Below are 17,463 nucleotides of genomic sequence, written 5' to 3' on the forward strand. Positions count from 1 at the left end.
ATTATCCACAGATAAATAATATAAATAACAAATGCTAAAATGGGTCGCCAAACATACTTTGGCGGATGTTAATACACCTGGGCAGCCCGCCAAATCAAGTCTATGAGCGGAAAACGCTATGTCATGTGTATGTGAGAGAGAGCGCAGCCCCAAAAATAGAAAAATCAATATGTGGCGGCCAGTGTGGAGATTGTGGTAGGCTGCCACAAATAAATGAATGTATGGGAAACCCTGCAGTTACAAACACTGTTACAACAGTGGCTTTAATGATTAGTTGGTTAAAACTTGCCGGTTTTTAATTTTAAGGCTTTGCTGCTTTTCTGTACTATATATAATTTTGAAATGTTGGTCAAACAAAGCAATTTTAAGACACCTTGGATCTCAGAGCTTATCAGTTGTTGAAGCTCTACTCACAAAACATGTGTGGCAATCTGGACATTGGAGTGAGTTTCTTCCAAAACATGAGACAAAAATAGATAATTGTGTGAACCCAACCTGCACGTAAATCAGTTTAATAGCTGCATCAAGGAGAACAGTTGAAAATCATGACAACATGGGCCAAAAAAAAAAAAAAAAAAAAAGACTCAGTGCTGCACATCACCAAACAGGAATATTGGTTAAACACTGAAAATAACTGACAGACACACGTCAGGTTTAAACAGTCGGATAGAAGCTGTCAGAGGTGTGTATAAGACCAACCTTCGTAGCGGTGTTTGCATGGGCAATTTAAACGCCTTTTTATTTTAGTCACATTTGCCTTGTGGCTCAGTGGATGGAAATGTTGGTCCGTCCACCATTTTGGTTCGGACACTGTGAGCATGTTAGCACGCTGACGTTGAGTCTATGTACGATACAGAATCAGAGAGCTGCGAGCGCGGCTGTACGCTCCTGTTCATGTTGGATTCTGTCGTCTACTCTGTAAAAGAGAAACAATCTTATAATAGTCGGTAATATTAAATCTCCTTTTGGTTGACCTCCACACCAACTTCACAAGAAGGTCACCCAAACCGATGATATTTGGAGAAGCTTCTTTGTTGTCGAATATTTTATAATATTAAGTATCATAACAAGCTTAAACAATAACTCCAATGTTGCTATTTTCACTTTCAAAAATAAAAGCTTAAAATGACTCCATCATAACTGTTAATGATTTATAACATACGATATTTAGTTGGCAGTATTTCAAATATTTACATTGACAAGAAATTCACAGAAAATATCTCACACTGTGTCTGAAAGGGATTTTAAAGCTTGGAAAGAAAAAAAAGTACATTAAGTCAAAACTGTAACGGGATGCAATCAAAACGCAAAAAAAGTCATAATCAAACTTGTGTCGTCTTCGAAGTCGCACATGTAACAACTCTTTTGTTCTGTATTCAAGTTGCTGTTTGTCACTCGCAGTATTCTTCACAACCCCAGGCAGCGTTCATCCGCACCTCACATCTAACGACGCTAACAAGATGATAATTACATCACCTCGTGTCACAATCACGGGTTAATTACGCACTGTTGTGACCAGAGCAATGTTAATTGTCTAAAAGCCAGATGTAAACAGTGAAAACAAGAGAAGGATTATGGGTAATTCATTTGCTGGAGTTGTCAGACAATAGAATCCATTAATGATTTAACTCTTACAGTGATTGTAAATTATTACGCCGAGATGCCGTAAAAAGGTTGAAATGCTTGAAATTTGTTTCTGTCGGCCTTGAAGTTCTTTTATTTGAAGTCCATAAAAGCAACGTGTGTGTGTGTGTGTGTGTGTGTGTGTGTGTGTGTGTGTGTGTGTGTGTGTGTGTGTGTGTGTGTGTGTGTGTGTGAGCTAAAGTGAAGCAGCTGGTGAGCTTTCAATGAGATGGATCAGTTCGACACATCTTAGATCACAAATGGCTGGATTATGCTCCAACTCCTCTCGTATTTTCATTTCAAATAATGAACTCCAGAGTACTCGTGGACGGCGAGTGAGCATTAGTTTAGGCAAACATGTATTCAGTTTTGTTGCCTCTGTCTCCCCAGGTCCCACACCTCAGCAGCACCAAAACAAAGCATTTGTTAATAAAAAAGAAAGGTTGAATGACACTAATGTGTAAACATAATGAGCTGAGAAGTTTTATTTGCAGAACCTCGGAGCCTGTTCAGATCTCACTGGCACGTTCCCAGAACAGAAAATACTGAATCATTCATAACTGTCTAATCTCAAAACAGGCTGCGCACTGGTGTCGAACAAACCTTTCACTTCCCTCTCTGGCACGACTCAGAGCCTCGTATAGCGACGTTCACGTACACAATGACAAATAAAAGGGTATTACGCTCACAAAACACACACACTACAGCAGCTACAGGTAAAGAGTTACTGCTTTTTCGGATTATTTTCCTTTCAAGTCCAAGAATTTGTCTTTGCTGATAAGGACCAAGGAGCAACAGCTACTGTAGCTTTAGCAATAACGAAGAGGCGCGAGAGAGTTTGACAAAGGGCAGCCGTCGTGATGGAGAGAACTATGTTTTGTCAAGGTTTATCTTATGTACTCTGGTTTGACACAGTTCTTGCAGATCGTGCTGCTGACATCTAAGAATCGGGGCATTTGTCCAGGATGTCTGAGCAAATTGTCGCTGTATTGTCGGACCGTCTCTCCACTATTCCAGTGTTGGTCAGAAATAATGGTCCTCTCTCAGTCACTGCAGAAGAGTGGCATTGAAGCCAGACTGATTGCAAAGCTGCTGGAGTATGAGAACAGAGCAGACACAGTCCTCTGGTTTACTCCATCCATTTCCCCTTACAATGTGTCGCACAAGAGCTTCTGTTGATACTACAAATCTTCACAGGTACCGACAAACGTCATGTGTTTGTATCATACATATCTGCGCTATATTCATAATAACTGAAAATGGATACAGTTGGATAGCTGAGAGCTGGGTTAATCCACAAAAGCAGCACTCTGACTTCATTTCAGCTTGATATGGTTGCAACGACAATGTACATATGTACAGACTGTGGCTTCGGTCTGCTGCAGAAGTCTCCCGCACTCAGAGAGAGAACACCGGCAGGTGGAACTGGACCACGTAGACACAAAAGATAGAAAAAACAGAATCGCTGTACATATTTAGAGGGAGGAGTAATGCCTCACGGTCCATTTTCCTCTGAACTACACTGGTCCTCCCATCTGTTTGGTACTACTAGGAAGGTCCTCAGCACACACCCCTGCAGTCTTTAGTGTCCATTGTTGAGCAGATGAAGGAGCATCAACAGAAGGCCTTGAAGAATTGGGCTGGGAGGTGAGGCAGAGATTGGGAGGCTGCTGGACGGCAGGGTGGACTGGCCCACTAGTTGTTCATTTTCCAGGCCCTAGGAGGAGACGGAGAGATCAGTTTATGGATTGTCTAATGGAAACATTTTTTTTGATCTGCTGTTTCTACAGTGTGTATACAAAGAGCCCTCGGAGCTTCAGGTGATCATAATTACTCATCACTTAAAAGAAGGCTAGTTTTTTCACAGTATCCCCAGACTACATTATACTGTTGCCTTATGAGATGGTGTGAGATTATGGAGTCGATCAGTCATAAATACTCGCCATGTCTTGGGTGCGAAACATGGCTAACTGCACATTGGACCTTGGAGAATCACTGCGGTATTTACGTATGTAATTATGTTTTTATGACGGTGAACCTAAGGACCATTAATCGTCACTTGGCAATGAAGGTGGGCTTTGTCTTCTCCCTTCCCACTCCGTATAAAGTTAACGGATGTGTGGGTGTGAAGCATACATATGTAATTCATTTTGAATAATGCTCCTGATCTGAAGGTGACAGTCAAATTGTTACAGGTTTTCTGAAAGGGAATAAAACATCTTTACTCATTTTGTTTGTACGGAAGCCGAGAACGGCCGAAACAAGATGGTTTTCTTGGGATAACAAGAAAACGTATTCGTATGTTAATGTTTCATCAATTCATCGTATAGTCTATAAAATTATTTAAAACATTAAAAAAGTGCTGATCACAGTTTCCCAGAGCTCAAAGTGACATCTTCAAATTGCTTCTTTTGTCCAAACAACAGTGGAAAACCCAAATACTCTTCAATTAATACGACAAATGACAAAGAAAAGCATCAAACGACATTTAAGATGCTAGAACAAGAAAGTGTTTGACATTTCTGCCTGAAAAAAAAAGAAAATCATCAAAATAGTTCATTTTCTTTTGATGGACTCATCGATTAATCGTTGCAGCTCTACCTGAAGTTCAGTCTGATGCACTGATCAATAATTGGTACTCCTTGAGCTGACATGTTCATTGATTCAGCTGCTGCTACAGTTCAGGCTGCACTCCTGATCTCTGATGAACATTTTATGGTTATACGTTACAAGAAAATACCTTTTGTTTCACATGATAACGGGTTGATTATCGTGTTATCTCAAGATAACGTGGCTTGGTCTGTCGCGATAACAAAATAAAGAACTAGTGATCTGAAAATAACGTTATAAAAAAAGCCTGGCTGCTTTTTGTCAAACTTGGCTGGAGCCAGAACATGTGAACATATTAATCTTATTGTTAGGAAATTGTGAGGCATCCCCATCTGACAGTGATCTGGGTGGGACTGATAACTGGCTGATAGTGTGTAGTCTGATCTCAGCATTACTTGTCTGCTAGTCTGAAAAGCATCACAATCAGTTTAGCATGATTTACTTCTTTTGTCTTCGGCAGTGAAACAAAAAGAAAAAGCAGAATAATTAAAGCTGCTGTTTTTAGAACTCTGACAACAAACAGCTGTTTCATTGTCTCCTCCCTGCTGTATACACGACTGCGTGAAGCTGCCAAACACTGAACATAACCAAGAAAACTGCCCACCTGTGTCGGTATTATCGTATCCAGGATGTTCCTCATGGTCTCTATGGTTTCTTGTGGAGAGGTGGTGCTCCTGTTTGTGCTGCTGCTGCTGAGGCCGGGGCTCGCTGTGCTGGACTGGCTGAGAGTCGGCTGCGGGTCTGTTTCACTTCCGAACGTCACGAGGGCGTTCCCTAAAAAACATGATGCAAAGTTGATTAAAAAATCTGTTATCAGACTTCAGTCACAATGTCTTTATGTTTTCATCAAGTTCCACTCGTGTCATTTTCAAATCACAGGAGATGCCTTTCATTCTGGGCCTGAGCTGGTTTCGGATTTGGTCAGCAGAGGCGAGAGAGAGAGAAAAAACACATAATACTCAGTATTCTCTTGGAGTATCCAAACTGCACCTGCCTCTCCACATCGACCTCATTAACTCATAGACCATTTGCACTGGCCAAAACAACTCTGAGACCTCTCTCTGTATCTTTTCTAGGCAGGGGGCCCGAGGAAAGACTGGCCAAAGATTCACCTCGCTGCACACACACACACACACACACACACACACACACACAGCAGATACTCATGGTGTGTGTACAGGTTCAATGATATACTCGCCGAGGTCAGTAATAAGGACCATTAATTATTCAAACTCCAGAACAGAGGTCATAAGCGAAGTGGAAAGAAAGTGTTAGGGGGAGAATCAGCGTTAGGGAACACGGCTGAAGAACAGAGGAGACAATAAATTACCAGACCCCGATGTTGCACCCTATTATGAAATGATTACATGTGCTCCACTTCGATCTGTGCTATTGTTTCCATTATTTATCTCATGTTATGTATTTACTACTGTTCCTGTTTCCTCTGTTCACCTTCTTAACCCTGTAGTTAACACCATACATATGGTAATCCATTTTATGTTTTGTGTTTGATTTTCATCCTTGCAGCTGCGACAGCCAGTCAGGTTTCAGAACACTCCCTTCAGGGCTGTGACAGCTAAATATGTGGATATGTTTGATAGTCAAGCATCGCTTTAACTCTTAAATGCTTTACAGAACATTTTACACCCTGTTTAGCAAACTCCCTGCCTTGATGTATTTTTAGTGACTTCATCCGTGTCGCTCTGTGAATGGCGATATTGATTTGTTAGTCACTTGGAACCAGACTGAAATATCTCATGCTGACGTTTGTGATGCCCTGACTTTACCTCTACTGCAAACACGAGTTTGACATTTGTGGTTTTTCGATGAAATGTCCCAACAAGAGTTGGATCGATATGAAATTTGGTTCAGATGTTTGTGTGTCCTCTGTCAGATGATTTGATATGGCTTTGGTGATCCCAGTCCCCTGACATTTCATCCAGTGCCATCAAGCCAAAGTTTTAATCTGTCCAATACTTTGACTCATGACCAAATACTTCTACAAAGTACGTTTCTGCAAACCACGATGTTAAGTTTCCCCAGAAAGCAAAACCTGAAGGACAGGTGTCGCAGGTTAGGAAACTAACAAAGCACTGCACAAATCACAAAAAAAAACAAAAAACAAAGAAAACTGGTCCCTAAAAAAAGTATTCAGCAGTTTTCTGAAAGAAGTTTTCACGAGTTGGCTCTCTAACTTTTTTCCATAAAATAAAAAAAAAAAAAAAAAAAGTACATCAGGTGTTTGGAGGTGATTTAATAAATATACAATTACCTAACAATCACAGGGCTGGCTTACTTATAATTCAGTGAGAAGTGACTGAACACCCAGGTAGAATTACCAAGGAAACAGCTTGAAGGAGATGATTAATAACTCGAGAAAATGAAGTGAGCGAGTGCACAGGAGAGAGAGAAACACAGAGTCTGAGGAGGAGGGGCATGGTGTTAATTCTACAAATAGCGCAGCATCTCTGATTTAAAACACACCGCTCTGCTGCTGTGTCGCCACGCTGGGAAACATCTGTCTCACCGAATCCCTACAGCTCCATCCTGTCCCTTTTTTTTTTCTATCACAGAACTTATTTACTTTGCTTCTCACACCATGTCTGTTTGAATATTCCCTCTTGCAGGTTAGTGCGAATTATTCTGATTAGGGACCACAGTTTTTGTGTTTCACTTCATAATTAAAATACTCCGGCTGCAACAGCAGTTGAGTTTAATTATATCAAACCACAGCCACCAAAACAAGCACCTGAGGTTTTGTATAGCGGTGCTGAACACTATAAATGTAAATAGATTTGTGTGAGACATGAAAGTATTTATATGCTTACTTTTTTTTAGCTCAGGTGATGCAGACGACATTAAAATGTCCTTAAAGTCTCAGAGGATGGAGGAGTTGTTTTTTTGTTTATTTACCACTCCAGGTATCAAAAATCACGTAACTCCTGTGAAAACCTGTTCTTCATGACAGATTAGGTGTATGAGAAAAATCATGCTATTGAGCGAGCTTAACAGGTGCAGGTGGATTATGTTACCTTTGAAAAGAGCCAGGCTGGCTGTTTTCCCCTGTTTCCAGTCTTTTTGCTAAGCTAAGCTAAGCTAAGCAGATGCTGGCTGTAGACCTACATTTAATGGACAGACATGACATTGTCTCTCAATCGTATCATCTAACCCTCAGCAGGAGTGTTGTTTATTTAGATTTTTGTTGTTTATTTCAGCCCTCGCTTCATCACTCTGTCTTTGAAATAGCACAAATTAGATCATACCAATTTATGAAACAGCCTTTCGCATAACTGTTCACACGAAGAAGATTCTTCTTTGCAAAGTAACAAATCCTTCAAAAGCCTTTTTAACCTGTTATACAATTAAAGAAAATTTGCAGTACATACATAGCTGTCAGGGATGTCACAAGCCTGTAACTCGGGAATGCGCCAACACAAAATTAATGTAACACAACCGGTGACGGCCCAGTTTCGACATTTCTACCAAACTCAGCTCACTTTACATGTTTATGAACTGTCTTTCAGGAGGTTGAGGGCTGGTGAGCTGGTGACTGCAGTTTGATTCTGCATTTCAAAATGTGTAAGTGTGAAACCACTGGATATTTCTCACGAGGGATCACAGCTGCTGACATTTGTAGAGCGTGACACCACGGGAAACTTTTAAGGAGACCTGGGACAATTTCCAGCGTTGTATTTTAAGCCAAAACATGATATTTTCCTAACCCCAACCAAGTCGTTTATGTGCCTAAACCTAACAAGATCATAAGCACAGCATTGTGACAAGAGAAATATTGAAAATTGAACCTAAAGAAATGTAAAGTTGCAACATAAAGAAACATAGCTTATGTGGTTTTGCAGAAACGTTTGTACCAACATTTATCCTGCTGATTTGGTTGCAGATAACATCGGCCACTACAGTTAGTGAAACTAATCTCATTTAGCAAAAGCAGTCAATAAAGTTTCAGATACAAAGTATCTGATGATGTCAATGTAAAAATGTAAAACAAACAAACAAAAAAAAAAAAAAATTTCTTTGTTAAACATTTTCTATCTCATTGCTGTCGGCCTAGTTTTCCAGTAAAGAGACCAACTCGTGACCAGAAACGGACCCTAATTTATCCTGGACAAAAAAAAAACAACGTAAAGATGCTTGAAAAAACTAAAACACACATCCTTTAATTAAACTGGATGACTTCAGCTAAACAGGATACTGAAATAGCTACGCTTTTACCCCCCAGTACCTCAATACAAACACAACCCCTACTCTAAAAGTCCGTACATTCCAGCACATTGTGGATACAGTGACTCACGGAGACAGATGTTGTCTGTGAAGTATCCCAGGAAGTTATCGCAGTCTTCTCTCCGGATCCCGCTGGCCGAGCAGGAGCACCACGGAGCCACGCTGGATGTGAAGTTGTCGACATAGTTGGGAGTTATCGTGCTTCCTGCAGAGAGACCGCACACAGGCCTCAATCAGTATTAAATATTCATTCTCCTCTGAGTTGTTACACAGTTCTCATAGTGCTTTGTTATTAACATTAATGCACATTGCATTTCCTACACCCCTGACCTGATGCACAGGGCTGATAATATTCCAGTGTTGTAGGTTAGACTGGCTGTGTGCGCTGACTTGTGAGAAATACTCCAATTTTCTCTTTTTTAGGTCACAGAAGTGTCTGGCATTGAGTTTTTTTTTTGTTTTTTTTTCTGTAGCTGTTCTTTTTTTTTTTTATCCTTCACCATAGTGGAGGTAGGATTTCAAGTGCTTTAATAAATACAAGACAGGAATGAAAATGCCAAATGTGTGTTTGTGCTGAGGGGCATCATTTCAACTTCTTGAAATGCATTAGGTCCTCTCTCCGGCACGCCGAAAAAAGAAGTGGCTGTTCTTTTTCTTTTACGGACCGTTATAAAACAAATTAAATATTGTGTAAAGAGGCTGTGTTTCTGCAATGAGAGATTTTTATGCTTTTGTATCTTAAACCACGTTGAACTTTTGTTTTCTGGTTTAGAATTATACGTTTCATTTTATTCTCCCACTCACTCCGAGCCCGTTCTGTATTTTTAAATGTACCCTCTAGCTAGGTTTGACTCATTCTTGCCGTCCTGTCGCTGCACACCTTTTCTCTTTCCTTACCTAACACAACATATGGCTCATATCTTATTCCACATCCCCTACATGCTCATTTTGTCTCATTTTTACCTGTTACCTCTCAGGCGTGCACCTACCTATGAGCCCTGTGTAGGCGAGGAGGCAGGCTCCGTAGTTCTCGTGTTTGCAGCCGTTGGCAGACGCTTCAGAGGGTTCGCAGTCGTGCTGAAACTGCGCCAGGCGAGACCTACAGAAACAACAGGCCGTGGTTAGCAAGAACACGATAGATCCCTGTGTTGTATGATGTAAAAAGTTTGCTGATTCTTTTTTATACATTCTTTATAACTCGGTCATTTAATTAAGAGTTTGCCCCTCCGACATAAAGAATTATCGTCGGCCGTGGTAAAGACTGAAAGCATTGGACTGTAATGTGAAAGTGATAGAAAGAGTAATATATTTCATCCCCCAGACCTGGGATCATTAGTAAAGCCCTCTGAGTGTAATGGGGCTGTGAAAAATAATGGCCATGACCAGAGATAGCAATGAGCGATAACTCTGATCCATCTGGCTCTTTATCTGTGCTAAATATTTAATGTGTTATTCCAACAGGCTCTCTGGGGTGTTCTAACCAATGGTGGTAGAAAGCTTTAGGGTAAAACAGCGGGCCATTTTGTTGATTGAATGGCTGTTTATTTGGTTTCAAAGAGCCATAATATTGAGCAGCAGCGGCCAAAATATGTATGGTGAGGATATCTCCAATCTGTATCTGAGGAATACTGGAATAAACTGGGAATGGTGAAAGACTGGCCTTGCTGATTTGGTATACCTTCAGAAAAGTGGTGGATCATTAAGCAGAATCAAACTGGGAATTATCAGCATATTATAGCAATATGTTATTGTATCCATATGAGACCGTGGCTACATGAGGAATAACTTTAATATCTGTTACAGACATAAGAGACAGACTGACTTTGAAATACATGGGAGCCTATTAAAACATCTCAGTTTCCAACCTGCACACATAGTCGGCGTTGCAGATCCTCATCTGTGTAATGCAGCTGGGTTTTTCCGCGCTTTCATAAGAGCAACTGGGCACGATGGTCTGCCGTCGACGCTCTGCGCACGCCGTGTCGGTACAGGGGCAGAAGAGCAGTTCGTGTGTGTAGTCGGCGGGGACTCGGTCGAAGAACCGCCGCAGAGCCTTATTGCATTTGGGCCGGTTGCACAGGCCCGACTTGGCGGTGGGTTTGATGCAAGCTGAGACATATTCTGTGCGGAGCTTCTGGCACAGGTCGTCCACATTGCAAGCCTTGGCTGCATCCAGGCAGCGATTCACAGTTGTCATGCCAACATCAGAGTCTGTGGATGGAAGTGAGGTCAAAGACAAGCGTAGATATCAGTGGAGGAAAAACAGCAATAGGGCAGAAAGGTTTTTGTTGAGCGTGTGTGACCTGGTGGTATGTACGCTGTTTATTTATTCAACATGCTGCGATGTAATCGCGCCTGGTTAGAGGTTCAAAAGTGGAGATCTGTGCTGTGGAATTAAAGATCGGCTTCAAGGAGGAAGTGTCTGGAAATAAACAATGCAGTCTAATTTCCAGAATAATAAATGCAGTATGAGGAGGGGAGTCAGGTCTCTCTTCTGTTATGAGAAGAGAACAATTCCTCAGGACATAAGCAGAACACAGTGGGCTTCTTTGCTTTATTTTTGACGTTAATGTTTTCAATCCTAGCAATTCAATAATCATGATAGCTGGCGTGTTTCACTTCCAGACTTTGAGTTGCAGCTGTTGCCATTTTTCAAAAGCACTTACTGCATTTTGCTGTTCAATAGTGTCCACTCTCCACTCGCTCTCTCTACTTTTATCTGCAAAAGTGCGTCACTGCTACATCATTATGGCTTTGCCTCCATCTGTTATTTCAATGTTATTTTTTTTTCTATTTTTTGTTACTATAAGTGCTCAGTCACAATTTGCTTTTATCAAACTTTTAAAATATGACTATAACTTCTCTTCACATTTGATGTACCAGATGGGTCTTTTTTGTGCCCTCATGACTTAATTATCCACTGACATTATTGACATGAGTTGCCGACATCACATGTAACCAGCAACTCTGTAAGACACAGAGAAATTAACACAGATGCTGATTAAATTAAGCTTCAGGAAATGCACAACATACTTGATATCCAAGCGTAACTAGATGCATCCTGTCATCAGTGAGTAACACAGACCTGACCTGATGAATGGTCATAGTGGGTGTGAGTGTGAACGCTGGTCCTTCTGAATGAACCTCTTGTGTTCACGTTGCCAGGGAAATGAGCAACCAGCTGACCGTTGATTGGTTTGCTTCGGGGATGACTCATCAGTTTTCTGCAGTGTGTTTTCTAACACTGACAGGGGGTCGGATTTGTGGATAGCCTACACCTGTCACTCTGGGTGAGAATCTCCAGGCACCTCGCGATTCGTTTCTGATTCAGAAAGCTATGACCTTCAGCTTTCTTCATAGTTTTTCGGTGCCGAGGTGACAGCCATGTCACGAGACGATGTAGTTCATTGAGCTGTTTTACACAAAACTTAATGGTATTTTGCTATTTTAATGACAAACTGCAACTTTCTTGATTTGCAAATTTATCTTTTAAATTGATAAACATCATATGTTGGGCGGCTGTAGCTCAGGAGGTAGAGCGGGTTGGATGGTAATTGGAAGGTCACTGGTTTCGAATCCCCGGCGTCCCCAGCTGCATATGGAAGTGTCCTTGAGCAAGACACTGAACCTCAAACTGCTCCTGATGAGCAGTTGGCACCTTGCATGGCAGCCTCTGCCATCAGTGTATGAATGGGTGAATGTGACAAGTGTTGTAAAGCGTTTTGAGCTTTACAACACTGTAGACTGGAAAAGTGCTGAAGAAATGAAAAGTCCATTTACCATATGTGTTGATGAATGATCAAGTTTTATCAGCCACTTAATAGAGTACGACTGTGTTTTTGCTCGGTGAGTAAAGCAAATCTACCAGCTTAGCTTTTGGCTGGTGGCTTGTGCTAATGTTGTGCCCGAGCTTTACATCCGTTTAATTCGCTGATTTAATAGGTTCAGCCATACGGGACCTTCAGCCTGGGCTTAACAAAATGGTTTCAGGCGATCATGATGTCGAGACTCGGGTTTTAAAATTCCCATTATTGACTTTTCTGCACTCAGACATGATCTTTCAAGAGAGAACTGCGACGCATCTGAGATCGGACCTTTTCCCAAAAGAAAAGAAACTTAATAATGCAGGTCACTTTTTTCTTTTCTCGTTAAATGGACAAATAATAATCATTAGTTTCTGTTGCCTTGGCCTAATCTTAACCCTAACTTAAACATAAGCTTTAGTAAACATCCTACATGATGGACATGTACAAATGACATATTCAGCTCACGTTGTTCACATTTAACACTGAGTTTGTAATTTTTATATCCACAAAATGTAATTTTCTTTTCAGAGTTTGGGCTTATTTTAATCAATTCTATGAGATTGCATTGTTATAAGAGCCTGAGGCTATATGAAGGAATGCCTGCATTAGTATTCACAGACAGTCTTGGATTGCGCTATTTCAACTGGCAGACTGGCAAAAGAGTAAAGTTGCCATCAAACAACTTGAAGCCAAAGATATGATTTAGGATGCTGGAATTGTGTTCAGATAAATGGTAATACAGGTGTAACTTTGTCTGAAGAACAGAAGGGACCTCTGCTTGCCTTGGGCACGCTTCCAGGAAAAAAAATGTATATGTAAGAAAAACAAAATGTCTTCAAAAGGTAGAAAATAATAAGGTGAAAGTTAATGAAGGTCAGTGGACTTGCCAGCTGTAATAGAGGCCAAGCGGACATAGTCGTAATCTCTCTGCACTGTCTCGTAGGGATAGCTCTCCACCAGGTTGAGTCCTGAAAGAAAAGTAAGCACAGGTAGAAACATTTTCTTGAATACTGTAACAACATTTAAACAAATCCTGAGGCTCCAACTTCTAAACTGCACTTTAGACCACTGACCATGTATGATGGACTGATGGAGGCTCCAGTAGATGCTCAGGCAGTTCTTCTCCTTCTTCATGCCCCGTTTACACTGGCAGCCATGCAAGGGGCTGGACAGTAGGGCGGTCACAGCGTTGGCACACTGGCTCCTGGCGCCGGGGCCCAGCTTCACGCTGCCGTTGCCCGCCACACACTGACGCAAGGTCCGCAGACGTGGACTGCAAGTCTCATCGCTCGAGCACGAGTCTCCAGCCACCAAGCAGTCTCTGCCGGCCAGTATAACCTCTAACAGAGCTGTGAGAGAGAAAATCAGAGCACGGAGAGACGAAAGATAAGGGCACTTGAGATGGCAGCACAGGTGTCAGGTCACGAGATGAGAGGGAAAATACAGAGTAAAAGAGAAGCTGAAAAGTGTCAGGAGTGAGAAAGGGAAGAAGGCAGGAAAGTAGAGAACGTTCTTACAGTTGTGAGAGGATATTGAGCAATAAGTGAAATCAGCTGTGAGGTTTAGTGTGTGACTGACAGAGGTGAGATTCTTTTCAGCTTCTCAAGTATGCAATCATTACAACACTCTCTCCTACCAACCAGTGAAACGTTTAATGGATGTAGTTGACGCACCTCATTGCTCTGTTGCTTCAAAACTTGAGATGCGTCATGCATCGTAAGTTTGGTGAACTCGAAGGTATTGTGCGTGATGGGCGATCGTGAATGATTTACAGTATTTTTTGTAGCCGTGATAGCAGCCTCACTCTAAAGATGGCAATGTTGAGCTGCTCATCGACCTCTTTGGTCCAGACCAGAGTACATGAGTCAAGTACATTGAGCGGAGAACACGGATAATATGTGTGTGTCGTGTACAGATACAGAGAACGTGAACAAGTGAATGACAAATTCATACCACTTCTGTTTTCACTCATAATGTCTCTTACTCCATCTGCTCAAATCAAATATTTTCAATTTCATGCTGCTTTCATCTGCTGAGGTATTTCTGAGTCAATTGCCTCAGCCAATGAGTTGAGCTCCAAAACACACACACACACACACACACAGAGAGAGAGAGAGAGAGAGAGAGAGAGATACTCAAGAAGAAAGAAAGTAATAAACCAACTTATTTTCCATTTTGTCAACCCTTTTCTTTGTGCCTTCAAAGCTGGATCTTCACTGAAACCCCACAGGTGAGTCTCACTCTCATCCTCTATTCAGCGCATGTCCGCTAAGTGCATCCAAATACAGGCATGTGGATGCTACAGGGGCACAAAAAAAAAAAAAAAAAAGTCCAACCAGCGCCAACGTCCTGGAAGGCCAGATGGTCAGTTGCAAATTCAAGGCAGAGATCCCAGGCCCTTCCTGCTATGTGTGTCAGTTTGTGCTGCCTGGCCAGAAGCTGGAATAGACGCCATACATCATGAATGCAAATGAGCCGCTTGATTTGACATTTCCAATAAGCCTGTCTCAATGTACCAGTGGGTTTAGCCAATTAACCATGTCAGTAATCAATGTGTTCTGAGGCTCAGTTAAGTCCTCAGTTTCCCTGCCACATAAATCACCGGCAGATTGGCTGATCAGTTACCCTTGCGCACCGACTTAATGGTCCGCTTCAGGAGAGATAAAATGGAAAATGAAACTTAATGAAGTCAGCTGGAATGATACCCTCACTCCTATATACCTACAAAGCAGTATTGTGCACTTAAAGAGTATCAGCTTTTGTTTAAGTGCTCTCAAGATTTGAAAATAATCTTGAAGGTTGGATTAAAGCTTCATGGAGCTTTATAATGGGTTTCTGCTTGTTGTCTAGACTGATTTCTATTTATTTTTTAATGTTCTTATTATTTTCTTGTGTTTGGTATCTTGTTCAACAAGTAGTGTGCATGTTCACGTACTGTACCCATGTATTTGTTCATGACGCCACTCGGCTTCCAGCAGAACATTCTGCTTTTCGTCACGTCTACATTTCAAGTCGATCGAGCAGTAAAGCTGTAGAAGACGCTTTCATCAATCGCCTTTGTCTTCTTCAAAAGCCTCAGATTTCTAGTTTATGTGTATTCTTTTGAAATATTAACTTGAGCCGAAGGAGAGAGATTTTTTTTGAGAGCGGAGACATTCATCAAAAGTCATTAAAATGGAAAAGGGTTAGGAGTGACACACTTTAATAACATCCAAGTGAATATTAAATTCGGTCTTATTCTTTATTGATCTCCTGCTGGTCACATTAAGCTCCTTAAGTATAGCACCCTGCCTTTGAGATAAAAGTGAAGTTTATAATATCGTAGAAGCAGTGTCGGGCCTCGTGTGTCCTTTTATTCATTGTTTGCTGTATCTGTGACGACTTCTTGAAGCTGAACATTAAAGTTACTCAGTGAACACAAACTGTTCCTGTGTGTGCATCATGTTGGCAAAGATGCAACCTCTATGTTTCTGTTATAAACTATTGCTGTCTGATACTCTGCCCAAGACAACATTATTTGCTTTTATGGCTCCAAATTAGCAATTTCAGACATCAAAGCAGAGAAAATTGAATTTGGCAAAAATGAGACGGTAAAATATCCGTCTGCATTCAAAATAAAGCGACGTCAGCTCCGCTCACAGCTCACAGCTCACGTAGACATCAAACAAACAGAGCTGGAAGAAAACAGTGTAATTTGTGTTCAAAGATTCTGAATGAGAAGCAGTTACACTTTGATGAGGACGTGTTAGGTAACTTATGTGTGCTACACAGAACATTATTTAGTTTCAGCCATTCAGTCGCTCCATCTCTTTTACAGAGAGAAGATGCTGCCTGTAGGACTGTCATACAAATGATTTAGTCAGAACATCAGATATCAAAACACTTGTCAAATGTGCAAACAACCTCAGGACCAACATTTCAGTCAGAGGTATTATCAAAGAATTTGGTCTGCAGTGAACCGATGCGACGCTGTCTTCTGTCAGAAAACACTGTGCTCTTCATTGTTACACAAATGCTTCACTTACACAGTATACAGTTCCTCAGGCATGAGGCAGGAGCTGCCATCAAAAGCAAGTAGTAAGAAACTGGAACGGAGAAGTCTCTGGTGAGGGAGGGACGAACAGGAGCACAAAGGAGTAAACAACTCATAGAAGCAGGAGCGTCGAGGGTCCTGAGTGACGGAGTTTGTATTATTAAACCCGCCTCACTGACTGGCTTGATGTTTGCAGAAGTCGGATAATCGTGATCGACTCGCAACTTGCGTGAGTAAAATGCTCTGCTTGAACAGATGAGATGAATCTTCCTTCTGATGTGATTCTAGTGGCTCGTTTTAAGTATATTACCGCGACATGTTACTCAAATTTTATTTATTTGTTTAGGAAAATTATGTTATTCCAATGTCGTGTTTCTATGACATGAATTGCGATAAACAACAGTAGGAAAGAGCAAAAAACTTCAAAACCTCTGCTGTTAAAAGTTTAGATTTACAGCAAGTGAAGTTAATTTCTTCATAGGCTGTGCCAAGTGTCAGAACTGGGAAAAAACATTACCATACGTATTGACGATAGTACTGGCAGACTCTCCCACTAACAATTGAAACTACAGAGAGGTAGACAGCCAATAGTGTCAAAAGCAGAGGAATTCTGGTACTTTTAAACCTGGACGTGATACGTACATGTTTTGGAATCGGCCCAGAAGATCACCTCGGCCGGCCTTCGCGACCTGCCTGCAATGGCTGCAACGTAATCCTTTGGGGCAACTCCAACAGACAAAGTTACGTCCACTAAACGTGCTTGGTTTTGCCACGTACAGGCTGCGGTTGTTACTGTAATAGGTTGTAATATAAAAACCGTACCCAGAAATACAAGTCTCGCTCATAGAGGAGTCTCATTCTGAAATCTCACGAGAGGCAAGATGCTGCAGGAATACAACGGTATGAAGTCAGAGTTTACCAAGAAGAACCACCTACAAGATGTTATTTCCAGTGAAATACCCGGCTGACTATATAACTCTAACAAATCATTATTATTTTACCCTTATATGTTCTCTCTGAGTCAGGCGGATCAGTTTTTTGGAAATATTCCGATACTCATTGGACATATAAGTTGGTATGTTGCACCTGGTGGTATCTTGATCATAAGTTTTCATGAAATTGAAGCTCCTGTTATACACATTCAAACTGCAC

The 17,463-nt window shown here is 41.3% G+C and overlaps 1 protein-coding gene across 1 annotated transcript; it reads right to left on the reverse strand.

Annotated features, from left to right (window-relative positions):
• Positions 1-3,205: 3,205 nt before the first annotated feature.
• On the reverse strand, positions 3,206-15,234 carry gfra4b (GDNF family receptor alpha 4b). Its single transcript, XM_073486578.1, has 8 exons — positions 15,219-15,234; positions 13,352-13,627; positions 13,166-13,246; positions 10,338-10,683; positions 9,462-9,571; positions 8,543-8,677; positions 4,838-5,007; positions 3,206-3,340 (listed from the first exon to the last, which is right to left on the reverse strand). Exons 1-8 carry the CDS (start codon positions 15,232-15,234, stop codon positions 3,206-3,208), a joined length of 1,269 nt encoding a protein of 422 aa, XP_073342679.1.
• Between the last annotated feature and the right edge of the window lie 2,229 nt (positions 15,235-17,463).

This window comes from Pagrus major, chromosome 18 (genome assembly GCF_040436345.1).
Source record: "Pagrus major chromosome 18, Pma_NU_1.0".
In the NCBI taxonomy this organism is placed as follows: Eukaryota; Metazoa; Chordata; class Actinopteri; order Spariformes; family Sparidae; genus Pagrus; species Pagrus major.

What these genes read in the sequence shown, in the direction of transcription:
- gfra4b (XM_073486578.1), bottom strand. An exon ending in CTTGGCCTCTATTACAGCTG is followed by an intron (nt 10,684 to 13,165) that starts GCAAGTCCACTG and finishes TTCCATCCACAG; the next exon opens with ACTCTGATGTTGGCATGACA. An exon ending in ATACGATAATACCGACACAG is followed by an intron (nt 3,341 to 4,837) that starts GTGGGCAGTTTT and finishes GTCTCCTCCTAG; the next exon opens with GGCCTGGAAAATGAACAACT.